Raw genomic sequence first — 19230 nt, 5'->3', positions numbered from 1 at the left:
TGTAATTACTGCAGCTCTGTACATCTCTGTTATTCTTGTATATTGGGACTAGCACGGGGCGGCACGGTGGTGTAGTGGTTAGCGCTGTCGTCTCACAGCAAGAAGGTCCGGGTTTGAGCCCCGTGGCCGGCGAGGGCCTTTCTGTGTGGAGTTTGCATGTTCTCCCCGTGTCCGTGTGGGTTTCCTCCGGGTGCTCCGGTTTCCCCCACAGTCCAAAGACATGCAGGTTAGGTTAACTGGTGACTCTAAATTGACCGTAGGTGTGAATGTGAGTGTGAATGGTTGTCTGTGTCTATGTGTCAGCCCTGTGATGACCTGGCGACTTGTCCAGGGTGTACCCCGCCTTTCGCCCGTAGTCAGCTGGGATAGGCTCCAGCTTGCCTGCGACCTTGTAGAAAGATAAAGCGGCTAGAGATAATGAGATGAGATGAGATGAGATGGGACTAGCACACTCTAAGAACTCAATACATAATAAATAAATATTTATTCAGGCGGCACGGTGGTGTAGTGGTTAGCGCTGTCGCCTCACAGCAAGAAGGTCCGGGTTCGAGCCCCGTGGCCGACGAGGGCCTTTCTGTGCGGAGTTTGCATGTTCTCCCAGTGTCCGTGTGGGTTTCCTCTGGGTGCTCTGGTTTCCCCCACAGTCCAAAGACATGCAGGTTAGGTTAACTGGTGACTCTAAATTGACCGTAGGTGTGAACGTGAGTGTGAATGGTTGTCTGTGTCTATGTGTCAGCCCTGTGATGACCTGGCGACTTGTCCAGGGTGTACCCCGCCTTTCACCCGTAGTCAGCTGGGATAGGCTCCAGCTTGCCTGCGACCCTGTAGAAGGATAAAGCGGCTAGAGATAATGAGATGAGATGAGCTGAGATGAGATGAGATGGGACTAGCACACTCTAAGAACTCAATACATAATAAATAAATATTTATTCAGGCGGCACGGTGGTGTAGTGGTTAGCGCTGTCGCCTCACAGCAAGAAGGTCCAGGTTCGAGCCCCGTGGCCGACGAGGGCCTTTCTGTGCGGAGTTTGCATGTTCTCCCCGTGTCCGTGTGGGTTTCCTCTGGGTGCTCCGGTTTCCCCCACAGTCCAAAGACATGCAGGTTAGGTTAACTGGTGACTCTAAATTGACCGTAGGTGTGAATGTGAGTGTGAATGGTTGTCTGTGTCTATGTGTCAGCCCTGTGATGACCTGGCGACTTGTCGAGGGTGTACCCCGCCTTTCGCCCGTAGTCAGCTGGGATAGGCTCCAGCTTGCCTGCGACCCTGTCGAACAGGATAAAGCGGCTAGAGATAATGAGATGAGATGAGAATGAAATAAATATTTATTCAATTTCCACCACTGTAGCTTTTTTATTTTATTTTAATTAAGGACCCCTTGGCTTTGGAGGTTCTCAGCCCCATTGCTCCAGAGTGCGTGACCGCTTTCGGCCTTTAGGTGGCGCTCGGCTGCTTGTAAACAGAGTGACGCCAGAGTTTTCACAGCGCAGGGAAGCCGCACGTCAGAGGCATAATGGCGGAGGCTGGTTGAGAAGGAGAATTACTCCGTGAAGCGGTGCTGAAACCAACTTCATCGCCAGTCGACGAAGTGATTAGTGGCCAAAATGGCCTGTAATCTGAACGAAGACAGAAAATACGACCGGGATGGCACCAAACCCAGCGGCTTAGGTCTGGACGGCAGCGAGAGCCAGGAACAATTGTCACCCTCGACCACGACTACATCCAAGCAAAATGGCGATCAAGCTGGATGCGAAGACGAGCAAATGTCTGAACAAGATGCTGGTGAGCGGCGGAAGAGCGGGCTGTCAGATATGAAGAACTGCAGCACTTCGCCGTCTGCGCTGCACAGATCAGCCGAGGAGTGGTCGCGGAAGACTTTCCAAATCCCGCGGAAGATTAAGGAGCGCAAAGGTTGTGTTCCCTCCCCTGGTATTCCTGAAACCGAGCTCGGCTCGATTCTTGCGCTTCTTCACGGTCCGCTCTGCATGCCTGCGAACAGCACGAACCGCTACAGGCTTTGTTTAGTTGGCAGTGGTAATGCCGCTGTGTTTTCTCTAACGTGCACAAGCGCTGGTTTGTTTTGCACTTATGTAATTAACCGTCGATTTCAGCTATTTAGCCACCACATGCAAATATGGGCTAAGTTAGCAGACGTTAGCTAGCTAGCTAACTAGCAAATGCTTCAATGCAAGACGGGAAGCGCCAGAGAAGCTTCGCACCTTTTGTCTTTGCTAAAATACGGTATTTTATGGAGGTTCTACATTGTGTTACTTCTTCTGTCTCGTAATTTGAGCCTGGCGGTGCTAAGTTGCTAAGTGGGTGCTAGCCAAATAGCTCCATCGGTAGTTAAGACAACAGTGGTGCTACCATAGAGCTCACTTCTGCCACTCCTCACTCACCATTGCTCACGGAGCGGCATTGTAGCCCACCAGAACATCAGCTCGGCGTCTTATTTCCTAATCTCTTAATGACTCAAAGCGTTTTTTTTTTTGGTTTTTTTTAAAGAGCAAGTCAGAAAACCATGGGCAAATTAAGAAGCTCCAGGAAGAAACCCCAACTTTTTTTGTTTAAGTCATCCAGGTCTTATTTGACCCTTTAACACAATGAGTGCAAAATTGCTTGATCTTATTCTTAGCAAAGATGCACTTCCAGTTCCTCTGGATCCAAACTAATCCCTAGGCACTTTTCAGACAGGTTTGTAAATGTCATGTTATGTCATGTTGTGATTGAAAGCATGGGCGGCACGGCGGTGTACAGTAAGTATCGCTTCACAGCAAGAAGGTTCTGGGTTCGAGCCCAGCTCCCGGTGGGGGGCCTTTCCGTGAGGAGTTTGCATGTTCTCCTCATGTCCGTGTGGGTTTCCTCCGGTTTCCCCCCACAGTCCAAAGACATGCGGTTAGGTTAATATGGGCTGAGGCACCTAACTCCCAACTGCTCCCTGGGCGCTGTTAGTATGGCTGCCCACTGCTCTGGGTATGTGTGCGTTTTATGGAGTTCAGATGGGTTAAATGCAGAGAGGAATTTCACAAGTGTGTGATGAATAAAATTGTGCTTTCTTTCTTGGTGGTGGTGGTTTTTTTTTATGCACTAGTGGTTTCTAGTTTCATAATACACACATTTTCTATATATTTACTAGGAGCACTCGACGAACGGAAATGAATTCTAGGTCTAAAAAAAAAAAAATGATCTCTGTCAATACTGTATAGTATTGTCTCACAAGACGTCTCTTTATTTCGGCACGGTGGTGTAGCACTGTCGCATCACGGCAAGAAGGTCCCAGGTTCGAGCCCAACGGCCAACGAGGGCCTTTCTGTGTGGAGTTTGCATGTTCTCCCCATGTCCGCATGGGTTTCCTCCGGGTGCTCCGGTTTCCCCCACAGTCCAAAGACATGCGGTTAGGTTAGGTTGGGCTAATTAGTGGTTCTAACTTGACCATAGGTGTGAATGTGAGTGTGTCAGCCCTGTGATGACCTGGTGACTTGCCCAGGGTGTACCCCGCCTCTCACCCATACCCAGCTGGGATAGGATCCTGTTTGCCGGCGACCTTGTACGGGATAAGCGGCTACAGATGATGGATGGATGTCTCTTTATTTCCTCTGTGACTCCTTACCTGCAGTTAATTCACCAGTTAAAACACTGCTCGGTGTTTACGGCTGGATAATTTCCTGTCGTCAACTTTTTCATCTTAGATAGCCAGTATTCTTGTACTGCCCATGCTGCCATTCTGATGACATACTCTTATGCTGTTTTTCTCTTTCCTGATTCTCCAGGTCTGCTCCAGCAGTTAGTGCCAGAGTCATGGGAGTTTGAGGAGCTTTTCAAACTCCTCTCTTCCTCATACCTGGATGCTTCGTCTCGAGGAGCTTTCACCTACACTAAAGCATGTCTCATTCACAATGAGCTCCTGGAGAAAGAGGTAAACTTTCTAAATATTGTATTGCTTTCATGAGCTTGCTAAACATCATGGACAATCTGTAACGAGGGGTGAACTTGTTTTTTTGCCTTGTAGGAGGGGAAAAAAAAATTTACTTCTAGTGACACTGACACACCAAGTCTGTCAGCTATGCGTTTTCATTAAGAAGTTATTTAAAGGCCCGTGTTATAGTGATAAAAAAAAAAAAACTACAACAAACAAACAGCTTGTTAGTCGCTTGATTTCTGATTGTGGCATTTTGTAAGGCAATATGCTTATGACCAGCCCTCACATACAAATGTCAATTTGAGTTCATGATGTCACAGGCTAAATTAAGTATAGTTTGGGAGAGGCCAAGTTTTGATTACTATTCTTGCTGTGGTGTACATTACAAATGCCTTTATTGTTATAGTACATGTACAGCGAGATTCGGTGATCAGATTTATTACTGACTATTATCCGTTAGCGGAACGTGTCTCTAACGCGCAATCGTAATTTGTCCAGTACGTAGAGAAGAAAAGGGAACTCAAGCAAGCTGGGCGGACAGACACTGAGCTTACCGACTCCTACGCTTTTCTGCTGCCTGATGCAAAAAAGGTGAGATGAGCAGCTGATTCAGTCTCTGCATAAATTGTGAATTATTTATTTATTTTTAAAACTTAAACTGAAGTAACTATATTTTAGTCAGTCTGTCGTTATTCTTCCTTGGGCATTTCTTTTGAGTTTTTAAGAGAAACTTTTTTTTTTTTTAAGCTGTGTGTCCAGCACCTGCGTTTATCACATCTGAATGAGTTCACAAAAGCTCTGATAATTCATTAAAAAGCAGAATCAAGTGTGTTAGAACTGGTAAAGAAGTGTGTTGTGCAGTAGGATTTTGAGTCTGTATTCAAGGGTGTAAAGAGTTATGTAACAGTTGTGCCTCTTATTGCAGACTCGCTGGATCTGTGAAAAGGGCCTTTCAGTGGGGCATGCACGTATTAACAATTTGGGAAATCCCATTAAAGGTAACATTAGACGAAAAACAGATTTGTGTTTATTCTGTTCCATGCTATACCTGTTTGCAAATAATAAATCATGTTCTAAGTTTTCAGAAAGCTTTCTCATGACTTGGGGCAAATTTATTTCATAAATAAATTCTTTATATAAGTGAATGCTTCTGTCTGTTATCCCTTGGTCTGGTCTCACCAAAGTATTGTAGCATAAAGAACAGCAGTTGATTTACTTAATCTGTGTACGTTGGTTTTTGCTGTTTTGTTTCTCTTTGAGGTGTAATGGAAAATATGCTGTAAATATTTGATATTTGTCTATAATTTTAGAACTAGCAGGACTGTGTTTTTCTTTTCCTTTCTCTTTTAGGAGTTTACCTTTCAAAATATTCAGATTTGTTGCAAATGAATCCGTTTGAAGCAGGTGCTTCTGGGGACATAATCATATTTAAAGTTATGAAGGTAATATTTCTTTTTACGTTACAACCATAAAATGTAATGTATATATTTTTGTTTTCAAATGGTCTGTGGCCTCCCCCCCTTTTTTTTTTTTTTGGTCTGCAGGGTAGAATAAAGAGCATATTTGAAAATATGCCCAAGAGTAATCTGGAACCTACACCTAAGTTTGATTGCCACGTCCACAAAAACGCCAGCAAAGTCAGTTCGTTATTGTCATATAGGGCCTTTGAGCTCACTCAGGTATCGTACATGGGTTATTTCTATTACTTTATGATAACTCGTTATTTGCCTGAATTATTGTTACATGTTATAGCTGGTCTTATTGTTGTATGCGTGTCTTCTCTCTCCTCCCATGTCATCTGCAGCAATACTTTTATGAGTTTGCGTTTGAGGAGCTGAGGTCACGGCCCAGACACGTGTGTCCCTATGCTGTGGTGTCTTTTCAGTACAAAGGCAAGGAGTCAGCCACAGTTGCTCACAGGTACAGGTTCTCGTCTGTGTTGTACTGTGTTATTCCATGTTAAAATTGTTATTCAGTCAATTATAAAGTTACAGCTTAAGCATTTTTAATCAGTTCAGGGTTCAGTTATTCACCAGCTGCAAGGATGTTGTATACAATTTAAACTATTTTTCTTATCTTTTGTAGATTAAGCAGTGGCGTGCATGAAGGACATAGAGGTAATCTGCCTCCATCTGGACTGTTTAGGATTTGCAGTATTGAGATTTTTCTTACTTTGAAGAAAAACCTATTCTTATTAAAGCCCTTATTCTATATATTAGGTGTGTTAGACATGCTGACTCGAATCTTCTGTTTCGCAGGATGGCGCAGGTATACAGTGTGGAGCGGCTCGTTGGTGAACAGGGGAGAAGAGCTGTATCACGTGTGCATCCGGTCGCCCAATCTCCCCTTTTTGCCCCTCAAACTGTAAGTGGCCTTTATGGTAATTCTTTTTTTTTTGTTGTTGTAAAAGGAGGCACTTAAATGCAGTTAATGATATCACACAAAACAGTTCACTCAGATGATGCTGATTTCCCTGCCATACTTTTGAGGTTTAAATCTAACTTGTCTTTCTAAGTGGCATTTTACTGAACTGTGGTGATTTTTTTTTTTCTACCCCCCCCCCCCCCTTGTAGTCCTGACAAAATTGACATAAGTATGGCAATGCACCTTGATCAAGTGAAGAGGAAGATTCCCTCGACACTGCTTTCATGGGATGCATATAGTGGAACACAAGAGGGTAAAATAATTACATAACCGTTATGATGAATCACAAGTGCTGGTAGCTGTAATTCCTCTACTCTTAATTTATTTAGAGGCTCAACGTTTCAAGCTGTCGTTGTTCCGAAGAAATTTGTCCTTTTTACTGTGTTATTGTTATGTAATGACCTTCTATTATTTGTTGTTTTCAATCGAAGCAATGAAATGTGGGATGTACTGCAGCCTGTTTGATGTCATGGCAAAGACCAAGCAGGGAAACTGCCTGTCTGCCCTGCTACACAAAATGGAGAAGGAAAAAATGGTGAGGTCGTCGTCTCCCCCCTCCCCCCCTCCTTTTTTTTTCTTCTTTTTTTAAAATTAAGGTTGCACTTGCTTGTAAATGGTTATTACAAAGAGTGTGTGGGTGAATCATTTATAAGAAGTATTATTTTTAAGTTTGTTCGAGTGCTTCTACATTTTCTATCAAGTGCTGATGCTTTTATATCGGTGTACTTCATAGTTTTCCCCAAAGTGTTTTAGCGTATCAGGCCCGATACTCTTGCTCTGCCTGCCGATACGCTTAGTCGCTTTAGTTAAAATCCGATACGCTTAGATTTATACCGATACGTTAAATTTCCTACCCACAAGTAACTAGATATATGGAAGAGCAAATAACAGATCCATTTACATATTGATTGATACTTGTGTTAAACAAGCGGTCTTTTTTTCCAATGTTTGTGTTGATTCTGTCAAAGTAATATGTCCGTGTGGTATGATGTAAACAAGCTGTAATCTGTCGGCTATGTCAAGATCACGTGTTCAAACCGTCCAATAAAAATATCGAAAGAAAACGTCAGACATCCCGGAATTTTCCGATTCATTATAAGCGATCTCATTGGCTGCCGATGTCGTCCCCCACCAGACGGGCAAAGCCGACTGATTTTAATCGCAAAAGTTTGACCTAGTCTATTATCATTATGGCTTCGATCAAAGATTGGTTGACTAAACGTCAGCAAACCCACGTGAGTGATGGCGCACAAAACCAGACAACTGTCACGACAACGAAAACGTCAATTTTGATCACAGCGACTGGCTCAAAAAGCGCTCGCTGGACAATTTGATCCACATCAGCATGGATGACAGCGAGATGGACTATGAGAGGGTCGCCCAACATTGGGCCAAGCAAACGCCAAGGAGAATTAATCTGCTTTAAAGGAGTAGAAAACTTAATTCATTAGTTTGGGTTTGCAGAAAGATTATGTACTTATGAACACTCTCACGAAGTGAAGTTGTCCAAATGTGTCAAATATAGCATCATTTCAAATAATAATCATAAGCATTTTTGGCAGTGTGATGTCACTGGGATCCATTTAACAAAAGGCAGCTTCGGATTATTCTTTTGTTAAAGGGTCACAGTGACATCACACTGCCAAATACGCTGATCATTATTATTCGAAATTATGCTACATTTGACACTTAACACATTCATGAAGAGAATTTGTTAATAAGTATATAATCTTTCTGCAAACTTAAATGTATGAATTAAGTTTTCCTTTAAATATGTTTTAATCTTAATCTAGTCCATTTAATAAAGTGCCAAAATTTAAACTTTATAATATGCAGTTGCCTTACTTTTCTTTTCAGTGTATCTTAGTTATACATTTATTATGGTAATTGCATCAGAAACATTCTAAATCCTTATAGTAATATAGCAACTTTATTTTAAGGTGGCAGTTCTTAGGTTCAGATCCCTTTGTGATCAACAGGTGGTCATGATGATCGATTCTCTTCATTGGATTGCATAAGATGGAGCAAACCACTGGTCATGCACATTTTTGTTACAACGCTACTTGATCATAGATAATTAAGGGATCCCCGTAGATTTTCAATCTATCATACCTAAGTAATCTATAACAAAACAGTTTAACTTGCATGTTGAACTTTAAGGTGAAATTTCAAATGTGTATACATTTAATACTATTTAGGTCAGAAATCATTGAAACACTGGTAAAATCTATCCTATAATCATGTATCTAAAACCTCTGAGACCCTGAAAATGCACCTGAAAGCATCTATTTTCAAAAAATTTTCCGTGGGAGCATGCCCCCGGACCCCCCTGGTTTCGCTTCGCGCCATTGGCGCTCAATTGTCTGTGTATTATCATGCCAGAATTTAGGGCTTTAATTTTTTCTGGGGAAAACACTGTACTTGAGTTCTTTAGCTGGATACCGATAGCCCAGAAGACTCCATTGCTCCGTGATCTCCTCTTCCTTCCACGTTTTCCTTTGTTGTAAATTGTCAAAATGTCTGTACTGATGAAAAATAAAACCAAGTTTCTTGGCTGTTTTGTACATTTTTATTCCGTTTTCATCCAGGTTCTTGTGAAGCCACTGGCAGAAAGAGGCTTTCTTTTCTTCCTGTCATCATCTCACCTGCACAGTTCTCATGGTATACTCGTGGTGCATATTCATATCTACACAGCTGTATTTTTTTGTTGTTTTATTATACCTTACAAAGGCATTCTTTTCTGAAATGTAGAGAAGCGAGGGAGACACGACAGAGGGTTACAGGCGCTTTTTGTTTTTCAAGAGTCACGAATCACAGGCAGGTTAAGTAAGTATGAACGTCCATAGATATAATTTGGAGATGTTTTTGTATTTACCTGACCCTCATGACTTTTTTCTTTTGCTCTCTCAAAAGTGTCCAAGCACGCTGGCCTACATGTGGACACTCTGGTTCCATTAGAGCCCAAAGACCCGATCACTGAGCACCTAGAGACCTTTGCTCCTGCCCTGCATCATGCTTTCTTTAAACTGCGCTCCAATCCACCCAAAGATCTGGCTAGCGCAGTGAAAACCCGGGTTCTGGACTATCTGAGTTTGACGGATCATGGCTCAGGGCGGCCCTTCTCTGTGCCCGAGTACAGGTCAAGCGTGGACGAACGACCCGGGCCATACTCACCACAACGGCCCAAGAGCATGGACTCGGTGCTGAGTGTGTATGTCCATGCACCTGCAAACTTCCAACTGGCCATAACATGCCTGCAGCAGGACGTGGAGGACAGTGGTCCTCCTATGGTTGACGAATACAGTCCTGTATCTGACTGGAGTGGCTCGGGCAGCACCAGGACCGGACTGGTGCAATCTAATGGTAGTGGTGCTCAGAAGCCTCAAGGCGAGTATGACAAAGAAAAGATGGAGAAGCTGCTGAAACTGATTCAACTACACAAACGGTCACTGGGCAAGGAGGATGGAGGCATGCAGGAGCGCAGCGAGGACTGGGAGCCAGCCGGGCACAAGCGGAGGCCTGAGGGTGACCTCTCAGCTGGAGTCAGCAAATACCTAAAGACGGATGTCTTGAGTAACGGAGAGCTAGGAAGAGGTGAGGTTCCTTAGCTTGACCAAGCGATTGGTTTTCTGTGCTTTGTGACAGTTTTTCACACTTTTAGCAGAAACAGTATTCTTTAAAGGGTTTTTAGATAGTTAAGGGTTCTTGGCTTTCTAAATGGGTTCTATCTGGAAGTGTCCGTGATGGGAACCCCTCTGTTGTTCTACGTAGGGCTATAGATAGAATCTTTAGGGTTCCTCACATGGACAAACTGAAGAACTCTTAAAGCAGTAACATAAAACTATATATCTGAGACGGAGAGAAAGTTTAATTAAAATGTTAGTTTATTAAAAAAAAAAAAGAGTACTCAAAGGTATCTGAATATTAATTAGCCTTTAATTTTATACCTATAAAGATGTATAATATTTACAGCATTAGCAGTCTTTATGCATTTTTCCGTTTGTAGCTTCGAAAAGAAAATCATATAGAGAGCCATCCATAATTCTGTCCTAAACTTTCAGTTTCGTTTCTCGTCAGTAATATTGAGCTGGATTTACCATTTGTAAGGGTGTGTGTGGGGTGTGGTGTTTTTTTTTTTGTTGTTGTTGTTGTTTTTTTTTTTTTTTTTCTTTTTAACTTACATTTTTTTCTTGTACAAAGTGTTAATTCCTAATTTAAGCCTCCTTTTAACATACAGTTAGGCCAAATTTAAATATTTTAACTTTGTAGAGGGTAACGTAATGCTGGATTTTTGAAATTTATCACACAGCTGTTTTAATTTTCAGGCTCAGAGTTAAAACGGTTTTTTAAACGCATACTCCTTTGTTAGACTCTGATGCAGGAAGTTCTGACGCACGTAGGGGTGGGGCTACAGATCAAAAACGGCAAAATGCACAGCTTGTGGTGCACCTGCTTGTCCCAGATACACTGCGAATTTAAGTGTGTGTTCTTTCATTCTCCTGCATCTTGCAGTTCCTCAGGGCGAAACGTCCATGTCCCTGTCGGCGGTGATGGACAGCATGGTGATGTGTGACACAGACCTACGTGAGCATGTTAGCCACCCCACATCTATCCAGGACACGCAGACTCTACTTAAGTTCTTTATCACTGCTCTGAAGAAAGTGTCTCAAAGCACTGCTGCTTCTGCCAATGCTGCACATCTTATGGTGCCCACGCAACTCCAGGAGAGCCTGGTACCTGAGCGGACATGCGAGCCAGGTGACCCCACGGCCCACTATGAGCGCAGCCTGCGAGCCAGACACACCGAGGATGAGCAGGTCTCACTGGATTACCTGGAGGTTTGCGTTTTACTCTGAATACCAGTCTCATCATTATAGGGTCGTTCATCCCTTTGTCACAGTAATGGGCTAGCATTTTTATCACAATTTACAATAATTCAGAAATGTTCGCTTGTACCTGTTTTGTTTGGCAGAAACAAATGTGTTTTGTCAACAATCAGAACGTGCCTACTAAATGCAGGGTTTAATCTTTTTATTATGTATACATAATGAGTGTGTATGGAGATTCCCACCTTTGTGAAAAAGCACTGAAATATATAACCACATTAACTGACTGTGTTTGTGTTTGTATAGGATCAGATGGCATGCAGTATTGGCAGCGTGGACTTGTGCAGTCCATCCTCCAGCTTCGAGCAACAGGTGCAGCTCCCTGCCGAAGCTAGTCAAAACCGCCTCCAATGGAGAACAACCTCGACAGGTATGTCTTACCCTTATGCTTTTATTTATAGTATGACTCTTGTGAAGGTGAAGTACTACAAGACTTGAACAAACATACACTGCCTGGGCAAAAAAAAAAAGCATAATATTCACTCTAATATTTATATTCTCTATATATACTCTAATATTTATATTCTGTTCTACTATTCTAATATCCCAAGGACTTTCCGTGGGGTTAAGGTCAGGACTCTGTGTGAAAATGATCCCTCATGCTTCCTGAATTACTCGTTTCACAGTTTGAGTCTTAATTTTATGCCTGTGCCATCAGGGAAGAACAAATCCAATGATGGGATAATCTGGTCATTCAGATAGTCAGCTGATATTTTATTGCCACATAATGTTTGAGCCTAGACCTGAAGCAACCCCAGATCATAATCCTGCCTCCAGAGACGTGTACAGTGGCCACTATACATGCTTTTATGCATGTCCCTTCTTACCCTAACATGTCCATCACTCAGGAATAGGGTAAATCTGGACTCCTCAGACCCCATGACCTTTTTCCATTGCTCCAGAGTCCAATCTTTTATGCTTCCGAGAAAACTGAAGCCTTTTCTTCTGATTAGTCTTACTAACAAGTGGGTTTTGTTATGACCGCACAGATGTTTAGTCCCAATCCTGCGCGTCCTTGTCACATTGTGCGTGTGGAAATGCTCTTAATTTCACTACTAAACATAGCCGTGAGTTCTGCTGTTGATGGATTATTATTATTAATATTATTATTATTATTTTTTTTTTAAATGATTCAACTTTCAAGTGTTTTAGTGATCTCTGACCATGGTCAGTCAGGATTTTTTTTTTTTTTTTTTTCCTGACCAGATTTCTTCTGCATAGTTGACAGTTTACCACTATCCTTCCAGGCTTTAATAATGCCTTGGACAGTTAACCCAATTCAAGTCATTTCAGCAATCTCCTTAGTTGTTTTCTTTGATTGATGCAGGCCAATAATTTGACCCTTCTGAAACACAGTAACGTCTTTTTCCGCGACCACAGGAAACGTCTGTTGACATGGTTGTTGAAGAAATAAGAAGCTTCTCACTGCATCAGTTAGGCTTAAAAGACTTGTTGCCTGCTGAAACATATTCATCACTGCAGTCATTTTCTAGTCAAGGGCGCTAAAGTATTTGCTGATGTAAATCCAAATGGCAGCTTTTTCTTTTGGCCAATTTTGATGCACACAGGGCAATGCAAATTTATTTTGTAGTCTAAATTTGTTGCATGTTTATATAATGATCGGAAAGTTTAAATGCAAAAGTATGAATGGCTCAACGTGTATTTGTGCAGTATGTTTGTAAAATGAGTTGCCATTATCCTGTGATAATACTTTTAAATACAAATTATATTTTATTATATTAATAATCTTATTTAAATGTTTTAATGTCTACGGAAGCCACGAGAGGCCCTTCATATAATCTTTTTTTTTTTATTCACCTTGTTATCCCGAGATAACGACATAATTAATTCAGGATCTCGAGAAAACAACACAACTAATTCGAGATCTCGAGAAAACAAAACCGTTATTCCGAGATAACGACATAATTAATTCAGGATGTCGAGAAAACAACACAACTAATTCGAGATCTCGAGAAAATAAAACAATTATTCCGTGATGTCGAGAAAACAAGACAATTATTCCGTGATCTCGAAAAAACAAAATTATTTCATGAGCTCGAGAAAACAGCTGAGATTTCTAGCAGAGCTGCGCCCCCCCGTGGGTCAGACAACGAAGACTTAAAAATTGGCGGACATGTAACAGAGCAGAAATGGCTTTTTACGATGCCTTGAGAGAGAGAGGGGTCCCAGAGGAGATTATTCCAGACATTCTAATGACCAAAGTTGCATCTAGACAGAATGAGAAATAGCCCCAAAGTCAGCATATCACAAGTCTCTTGGCGCACCTGAATGAACCATTTCTCAGCTGTTTTCTCGAGATCTCGAAATAACGGTTTTGTTTTCTCGAGATCTCGAATTAGTTGTGGTGTTTTCTCGAGATCCTGAATTAATTATGTCGTTATCTCGGGATGATAAGGTGAATAAAAAAAAAAAAGGATTATATGAAGGACCTCTCGCGGCTTCCGTAAATGTCTCAACTTTGTTTTATCCGATATCTTTTCCAATGTTATGCTACAGATAGAAATTACTTTTCTGTTACATGTAGAACATTTTTTTTTTTTGTACATTTTACAGTTACATTTGCGAGGGTGAAAGTTTTACCTTCACAACTGGTGTCAGTAATGTCTCATTTCTGCCACAGCACGGGTTTTTGTGTGACCACAAAATTTTTAATTATTCTTTGTAGTCCATTTACTTTGATATATTTCAGTGTGCCGACTTGTAGGATCTCTTTTTCTATTTGCTTTAATTAATCTCTCCCCCCCCCAATCTTTCCCTTTTCCATCCTTTTCTGGCCACAGTCCCAGTTGCTGAGTGTGAGGCAGGGACATCAGGTACATCAGTGAAGGACAGCTCAGTACCTACAGCAGTACAAACGCTCGACTCCATCCTGGACCAGGAGTTTCTGTCTCTCTGCACGGGCATCCAGGAGCTGATGGAAAGGCAGCAAATATTTTACATTTCCCAGCCTACACTGCCCCGGCATGAGGCTACGCCCAGCAGATTGGAGTCCACCTTCTCTCCGTACGTCTCCGAATACATTTCACCTCTGCCGATACAGGGTTACATCAGCACGCTATGCGAAAAGATGAACCACATGATTGGCTCATCTGCTGGTCCTCTACACCCTGTTGCTCCCAGTGATGCAGTTCAACCTGCTATTGCTGCTCCTCCTCCTCCTCCTCCTCCATCTGTTGCTCCTCTTCCTGCTGCACTTAGTGCACCTCCTACTGTTACTCCTGCTGCTGTCCTCCCCTCCAGACAGCCAGCTTCGAAGGTTAAACCAGAGGAGTCCTTACACAAGGCGGCCAGCAAGCCACAGACGCTTGCGTCAACCCCGACACTGACTCCTACCCCAACTCCACCTTCTCTTGCCCCCAACCAACAGCCCTCCCCTTCCAGAAAATCACACCCAGCGAAAAAGACAGATGCAAAGGTTCCAAATGTTGCAGACAGTCCCAAATGCATGCCCACACTAAGCACTGGTCTCTCATTGATACCCGAGGTGCCCCCTGAACCAGCCCAGACAGGTGCACCAGGAAATGACGTGATTGGCCAGCTCAAGCCAGATGTGCTGTGCACACTGATGGAGATCATGCAGATGAACACAGTTCGGTTTTACATTCAGCGAGGGGATGAAGAGGAAAATGAACTCTGCACTGAGATTAAGGTAGGGGTTTTAACTCGAACTGTCCTCTGGCTTTTTCTGTTTAGTTTGCTGTTTTAGCTAAATGTTCTGTATGTGACTGACTGACTGTCTCAATTTATCACAGGGTTACTTAGAAAACCTCGGCAACATTGAGTGCAATCCTCTGACGTATCTGGAAAACAACTGTCAGCAGAAGTTTATGGTCATCATTCAGAATGAAGACATAGCTTCTCATGTTCACAAGGTATATAATGTTGCTAGTTTTTTTTTTTTTTTTCTCCTGCATTTGCAAATTCAATGAACATCCGTTAAGTCCATTGAATATTCAGCAACTTCAGGAAGCACGAACCTCTTTAAATGCTTTCTTTTTTTTTTTTCTTTAGATTCCAGCTTTGGTGTCATTAAAGAAGTTGACAACAGTGTATTTTGCTGGTGTGGACAATCTAGATGATGTGAAAAATCGTACTTACAATGAGCTTTTTATGTCTGGAGGCTTAATCGTATCCGACGAATTCATCCTGAACCCAGACGTAATCACTTTAGGTAAGTGCTTGACGCTGGATAAAGCGAGCTATCAAGACTGTCATTGGATTGGAAAGGGTCAAAGCCTGAGTACACTTAAACTAACTTTTGTCTTTATTTACGAGGCTGAATTGAAGGTTTCTGCCTCCTCTGTCAAATTTACTCTAAATAAGGGTTGATAACTGATAGTTTAGTTAAAATTTGGCCACTCTCCAATGTACGTATACCTGTGTAGCTGGCTCTTCTTCTTCTTCGGTTCATATTCAGAAAGTAAGTCTGCTTCTGTCTAATTTTTTTTGATTGTACATCCTGTTACAATTTTAATTCAGAAGTCACACGTCTACATTAACCCTTCAAATTTCCGTCTCTGGCCTGTGGCTTAATGTTGTACGTTGGTGTTGCAGAGAAGCTTCAGGCATTCCTGCAGTTCTTGGAGGAGCAGAGCATGCCATGGAAGTGGAAGGTACACTGTAAGACTCAGAAGAAGCTGAAGGAGCTCAGCAGGTTAGTGCCTTTAGCAGAACCGAGTGACACCTTGCATTACTCCACCATTATTTTAGAAGGTGGTTTATTATTTACCATCATTTGTTGGTCAGTGAATGAAGGGACTTTGGTTTGAGTGGCATGCTTGTTTTGTTTATGCCTCTTTTAAAGAGGAGAGTAACCGCTCATTTTTGTCAGTGGTGATTCCTGTTCGAAGCTGTGACAAGTTTTCTTTGCTATTGCTCTCTAATTAATGCTCCTTCTCTGCTCATAGGTCCAACAGTGAAGCTTTGGATCTGCTAAATCTGCTGACAACTTATCAAAAGAAGCATCTGGTGGAGTTCTTGCCATACCACGAGTGTGATGCTCCGTTACGACAAGCTCCAGATCTGGACTGTTTGGTGAAGTTACAGGCTCAGCACACACAACTGCGACACATCATCTTCCTCACAGGTATATACATAAACACTTGCGGTATTCAACTCTAATCCTATTTATTTACTTAATTTATTTCTCCTTTTAGCTTTACTTGTTAATGGTACTAAAGGAATTAGAGCCTGAAGTAAGTGAGAATCATTAGCAACATCATTTGGGATTTTTATTATTTCCTTTTTTTTTTTTTTTAACAGATAAGTCCATTGATGTGCCCAAGTTTTCTAGTAATGGGATCATCACTGCTAGCTTGAATGACGTCATGAGAGACTTTGAGAGCCTTATTAGCAGGACTCGTGATGAAGACTCCACCCTGCCCGCTGTCCCGGCTCCAGGTAACACCCTGCCAAGTGTGTAATTAGTGACTAATGAGGCGTTTGATTCCACAATAAATGTTTTAATGCCTTTTATTATTTTCCGAAGCAGATCTAAATTGCTGTCTTTCTTTATGTCCTTGTCTTTTTTTTCCCTTCCTTCCTTCCTTCCTTCCTTCCTTCCTTCCTTCCTTCCTTCCTTCCTCCTCTTTTCTTTTCTTTCCCCCTCCTCCTCCCCTCTTTTGTACCTCCAGAGTATCGCCTCGTCTCTGGGAACTCCTCCAACAGTCACTCACACTTCAAATTCGAGTTGCACAATAATGGTTAAAATAATCCCGGCTGTTTTGCTCCATATCGAAATCAATTACAAGTTAAAATGCAGTTAATTTACGCAAACCTACATCACATTTTCGAAGCCTGTCATGAGATTTCTCTTTCTTCAAGCCTATAATTGACCACATTCATAATCTCAGTTCTCCAGAACTAAGAGTCCTTTGTATTTTTATTCAAATTAAATTGCTATATAATTAATGTTGCCCTTCATCTCCAGCAGAGCCAGATGCGTGCATGGACGAGGAGGACATGTCCCTAGACTCAGATGAGGATGCAACCGTGCAAGCAGAGGGCAAGGCAGCGGAGAAGCGGGCCACTCTACCTCCTCAAACCGTGAATGAGGACGTTCCGCCCCCTGTCTCTGAACCACACAGCTCAGACCCTCAGTCTTCTTGCCCTGTTAATTACGATGTTCTCAAGGCAGCCATCTCGCAGTATAAAGCTTCTAAGCAAGCTGGAATAAACATGACTGAGGGGGAAGACAACTTGATTAGTTTTGGTGTGAATCCCCACCAGAGCTACTTGTACCCCAGCTCGGCACAGTGGAGTCCCTATTCTGGTTCTCCTGGCTATCCCATGAGCTCTGCCTATTCTTCACCTGCATGCTCAACATCACAAGGCCAGGAATACAGCCAAGTGAGCAACATGAGTGTAACCCTGGCCAACACTGTCCCGCTGTCCCAACCTGCTATTCAGACGAACCCCAACTCTTCTTGTGTGAACCCTTCTGCTAACGCTGCTCCCGCAGGCCTGTCCCAAACCTCCTGCAGCAAAGGGGACATAGATGGGCTGTCTTGCCCTCCACCCTTGCCTCAGGCTCAAACTCGGTCTCTTGCTGAAGACAGTCAGCCGTTTTTGCCTGGCTCTCAGAATACACAGACTAAAGCCATGGAACCTCCCGCCCTCTCCTCCTCCTCTTCCGCTTTACCTTGCAGTTTGCCCAGCTACCCAGATGCTCCTGTATTCCCTGGTCCCATACCCACACCCCCTGCTCCACCCGTGTATAACTGGGCAGCCCCAACAGGGCCGCAGAACAGCTATGTGCCAGGAGTGAGCACCGCACCTTTCGGGAAGAATGAAGGTGCACCTTCAGGTGAAGGATTATGCATGGGGACTGGTGAAGGTTTGACTCTTAATAGTAAAGTTGATGGAAGTACATCTGCAGGCATACTGCCTTCCTCAGTGCAGTTCCAGGATGGAGGGACTGCGAGGAGCACCATGTTGGGCAATGTAATGCCCAGCAACCAGGCCAGTAGGACCTCATTAAACTCTTGCACCGAGAGCTACAGAGGTGGCATGGCACCTATCCGTGGCATGGCTGGAGGATGCATGCCTAATAACCCCAGAGGGCTCCTACCCCGACCGGGACTTATGATGCGTCCCGCGTGCCGAGGAGGGCCTCACGGGCCAATCCCACACGGCGGGAACCGCATGTTTGGTCCCCGAGGGCCCATACCAGGGCTTATGGACATAAGGCGTGGAGGCTTCAGAGGGAGAGGAATGCCCCCCATGCCCATGAGATCCAGACCAGGCAGAGGGTCAATGTGGGGAGGAACGCACTGTAACCGGGGCCATGGTCCTCCAAAGGATTACTACTCAGACTACACATACTAAAATGTTGGGAGCAGTCAGTACTTAGACTACTGCCATACAGAATGTATATATTCAACGTGAAGAGCACATTTAAATTTAAGGAAAAAAAAAATTGGTTTTGTACCATTAGCTCAACAAATCAGACATGATCGTGTCACTCAGAAATGCTCTTCAATGAGTTGTTTGAAACCTTGTTCAGACCACTATATTTATATCGCCAAGAAATGTAATTGCCTTTCAATGTTTCTTTTTGTGTTCTAATTTTCAAAATGGTTTGTGAACAAGGGGCAAAACGCAGGCAATATTTTTTTAAAAAGAAAAAAGTGAATCACTCTTCATTTTAGCTGCTTTTGTTTTTTTTTTACATTCTTGGTTGTACAAATGTTCTATTAAACAAGGTTGTATCAAACATATATCGTGTTGAGTATATTACCTTGAGGTTCTTTTATTTATAATAATCTTTAATGCATTTCAATGGATTGCTCATTTACAGATAACCTTCTTGAGGCTGTTGAACCTCACGGATTTGCTGTCTGGCCAACAGAGGGCAGCATTGGAGTCAAGTTTCACCCTGCAGAGATGATTTGGTCTTGTTTGGTTATATATTTTTTTAACCTTACACTTTCGTAGGTTTGGGATACAAGTGCTCCATTTTTCATAAATTTTTCTTTAGCAG

General features: G+C 42.8%; 1 protein-coding gene across 6 annotated transcripts; it reads left to right on the top strand.

The window, feature by feature from the left end:
* Nucleotides 1-1482: 1482 nt before the first annotated feature.
* Nucleotides 1483-18967, top strand: tasorb (transcription activation suppressor b). Of its 6 annotated transcripts, none has more exons than XM_060938154.1 (23): nucleotides 1483-1910; nucleotides 3770-3915; nucleotides 4417-4509; nucleotides 4844-4916; nucleotides 5269-5360; nucleotides 5463-5597; nucleotides 5723-5838; nucleotides 6004-6035; nucleotides 6177-6282; nucleotides 6492-6595; nucleotides 6774-6877; nucleotides 8931-9003; nucleotides 9094-9168; nucleotides 9256-9936; nucleotides 10855-11180; nucleotides 11475-11598; nucleotides 14030-14898; nucleotides 15002-15121; nucleotides 15261-15420; nucleotides 15804-15903; nucleotides 16157-16335; nucleotides 16512-16649; nucleotides 17179-18967. In XM_060938154.1, the coding sequence occupies exons 1-23, from the start codon at nucleotides 1604-1606 to the stop codon at nucleotides 18573-18575; spliced, it is 5550 nt and encodes a 1849-aa protein (XP_060794137.1). In that variant the 5' UTR covers nucleotides 1483-1603; the 3' UTR covers nucleotides 18576-18967. The 6 variants fall into 6 exon arrangements, with proteins under 6 accessions (XP_060794137.1, XP_060794136.1, XP_060794135.1 ...); XM_060938153.1 differs by having other exon boundaries at nucleotides 1483-1928; XM_060938152.1 differs by having other exon boundaries at nucleotides 1483-1928; nucleotides 6004-6071.
* The last annotated feature ends 263 nt before the right edge of the window (nucleotides 18968-19230 follow it).

The sequence above is a fragment of the Neoarius graeffei genome, chromosome 13 (assembly GCF_027579695.1).
Source record: "Neoarius graeffei isolate fNeoGra1 chromosome 13, fNeoGra1.pri, whole genome shotgun sequence".
NCBI lineage: Eukaryota > Metazoa > Chordata > Actinopteri > Siluriformes > Ariidae > Neoarius > Neoarius graeffei.
Note: the sequence above shows the minus strand (reverse complement) of the source record. Positions and strands in the feature narration are given on the sequence as shown.

Excerpts from the sequence above, each read along its gene's own strand:
- tasorb (XM_060938149.1), top strand. The coding sequence starts at position 1,604 with ATGGCCTGTAATCTGAACGAAGACAGAAAATACGACCGGGATGGCACC. Across the intron at positions 3,916-4,416 it reads ATGAGCTCCTGGAGAAAGAG|TACGTAGAGAAGAAAAGGGA; the intron begins GTAAACTTTCTA and ends TAATTTGTCCAG. Across the intron at positions 15,904-16,156 it reads AAGCTGAAGGAGCTCAGCAG|GTCCAACAGTGAAGCTTTGG; the intron begins GTTAGTGCCTTT and ends CTCTGCTCATAG.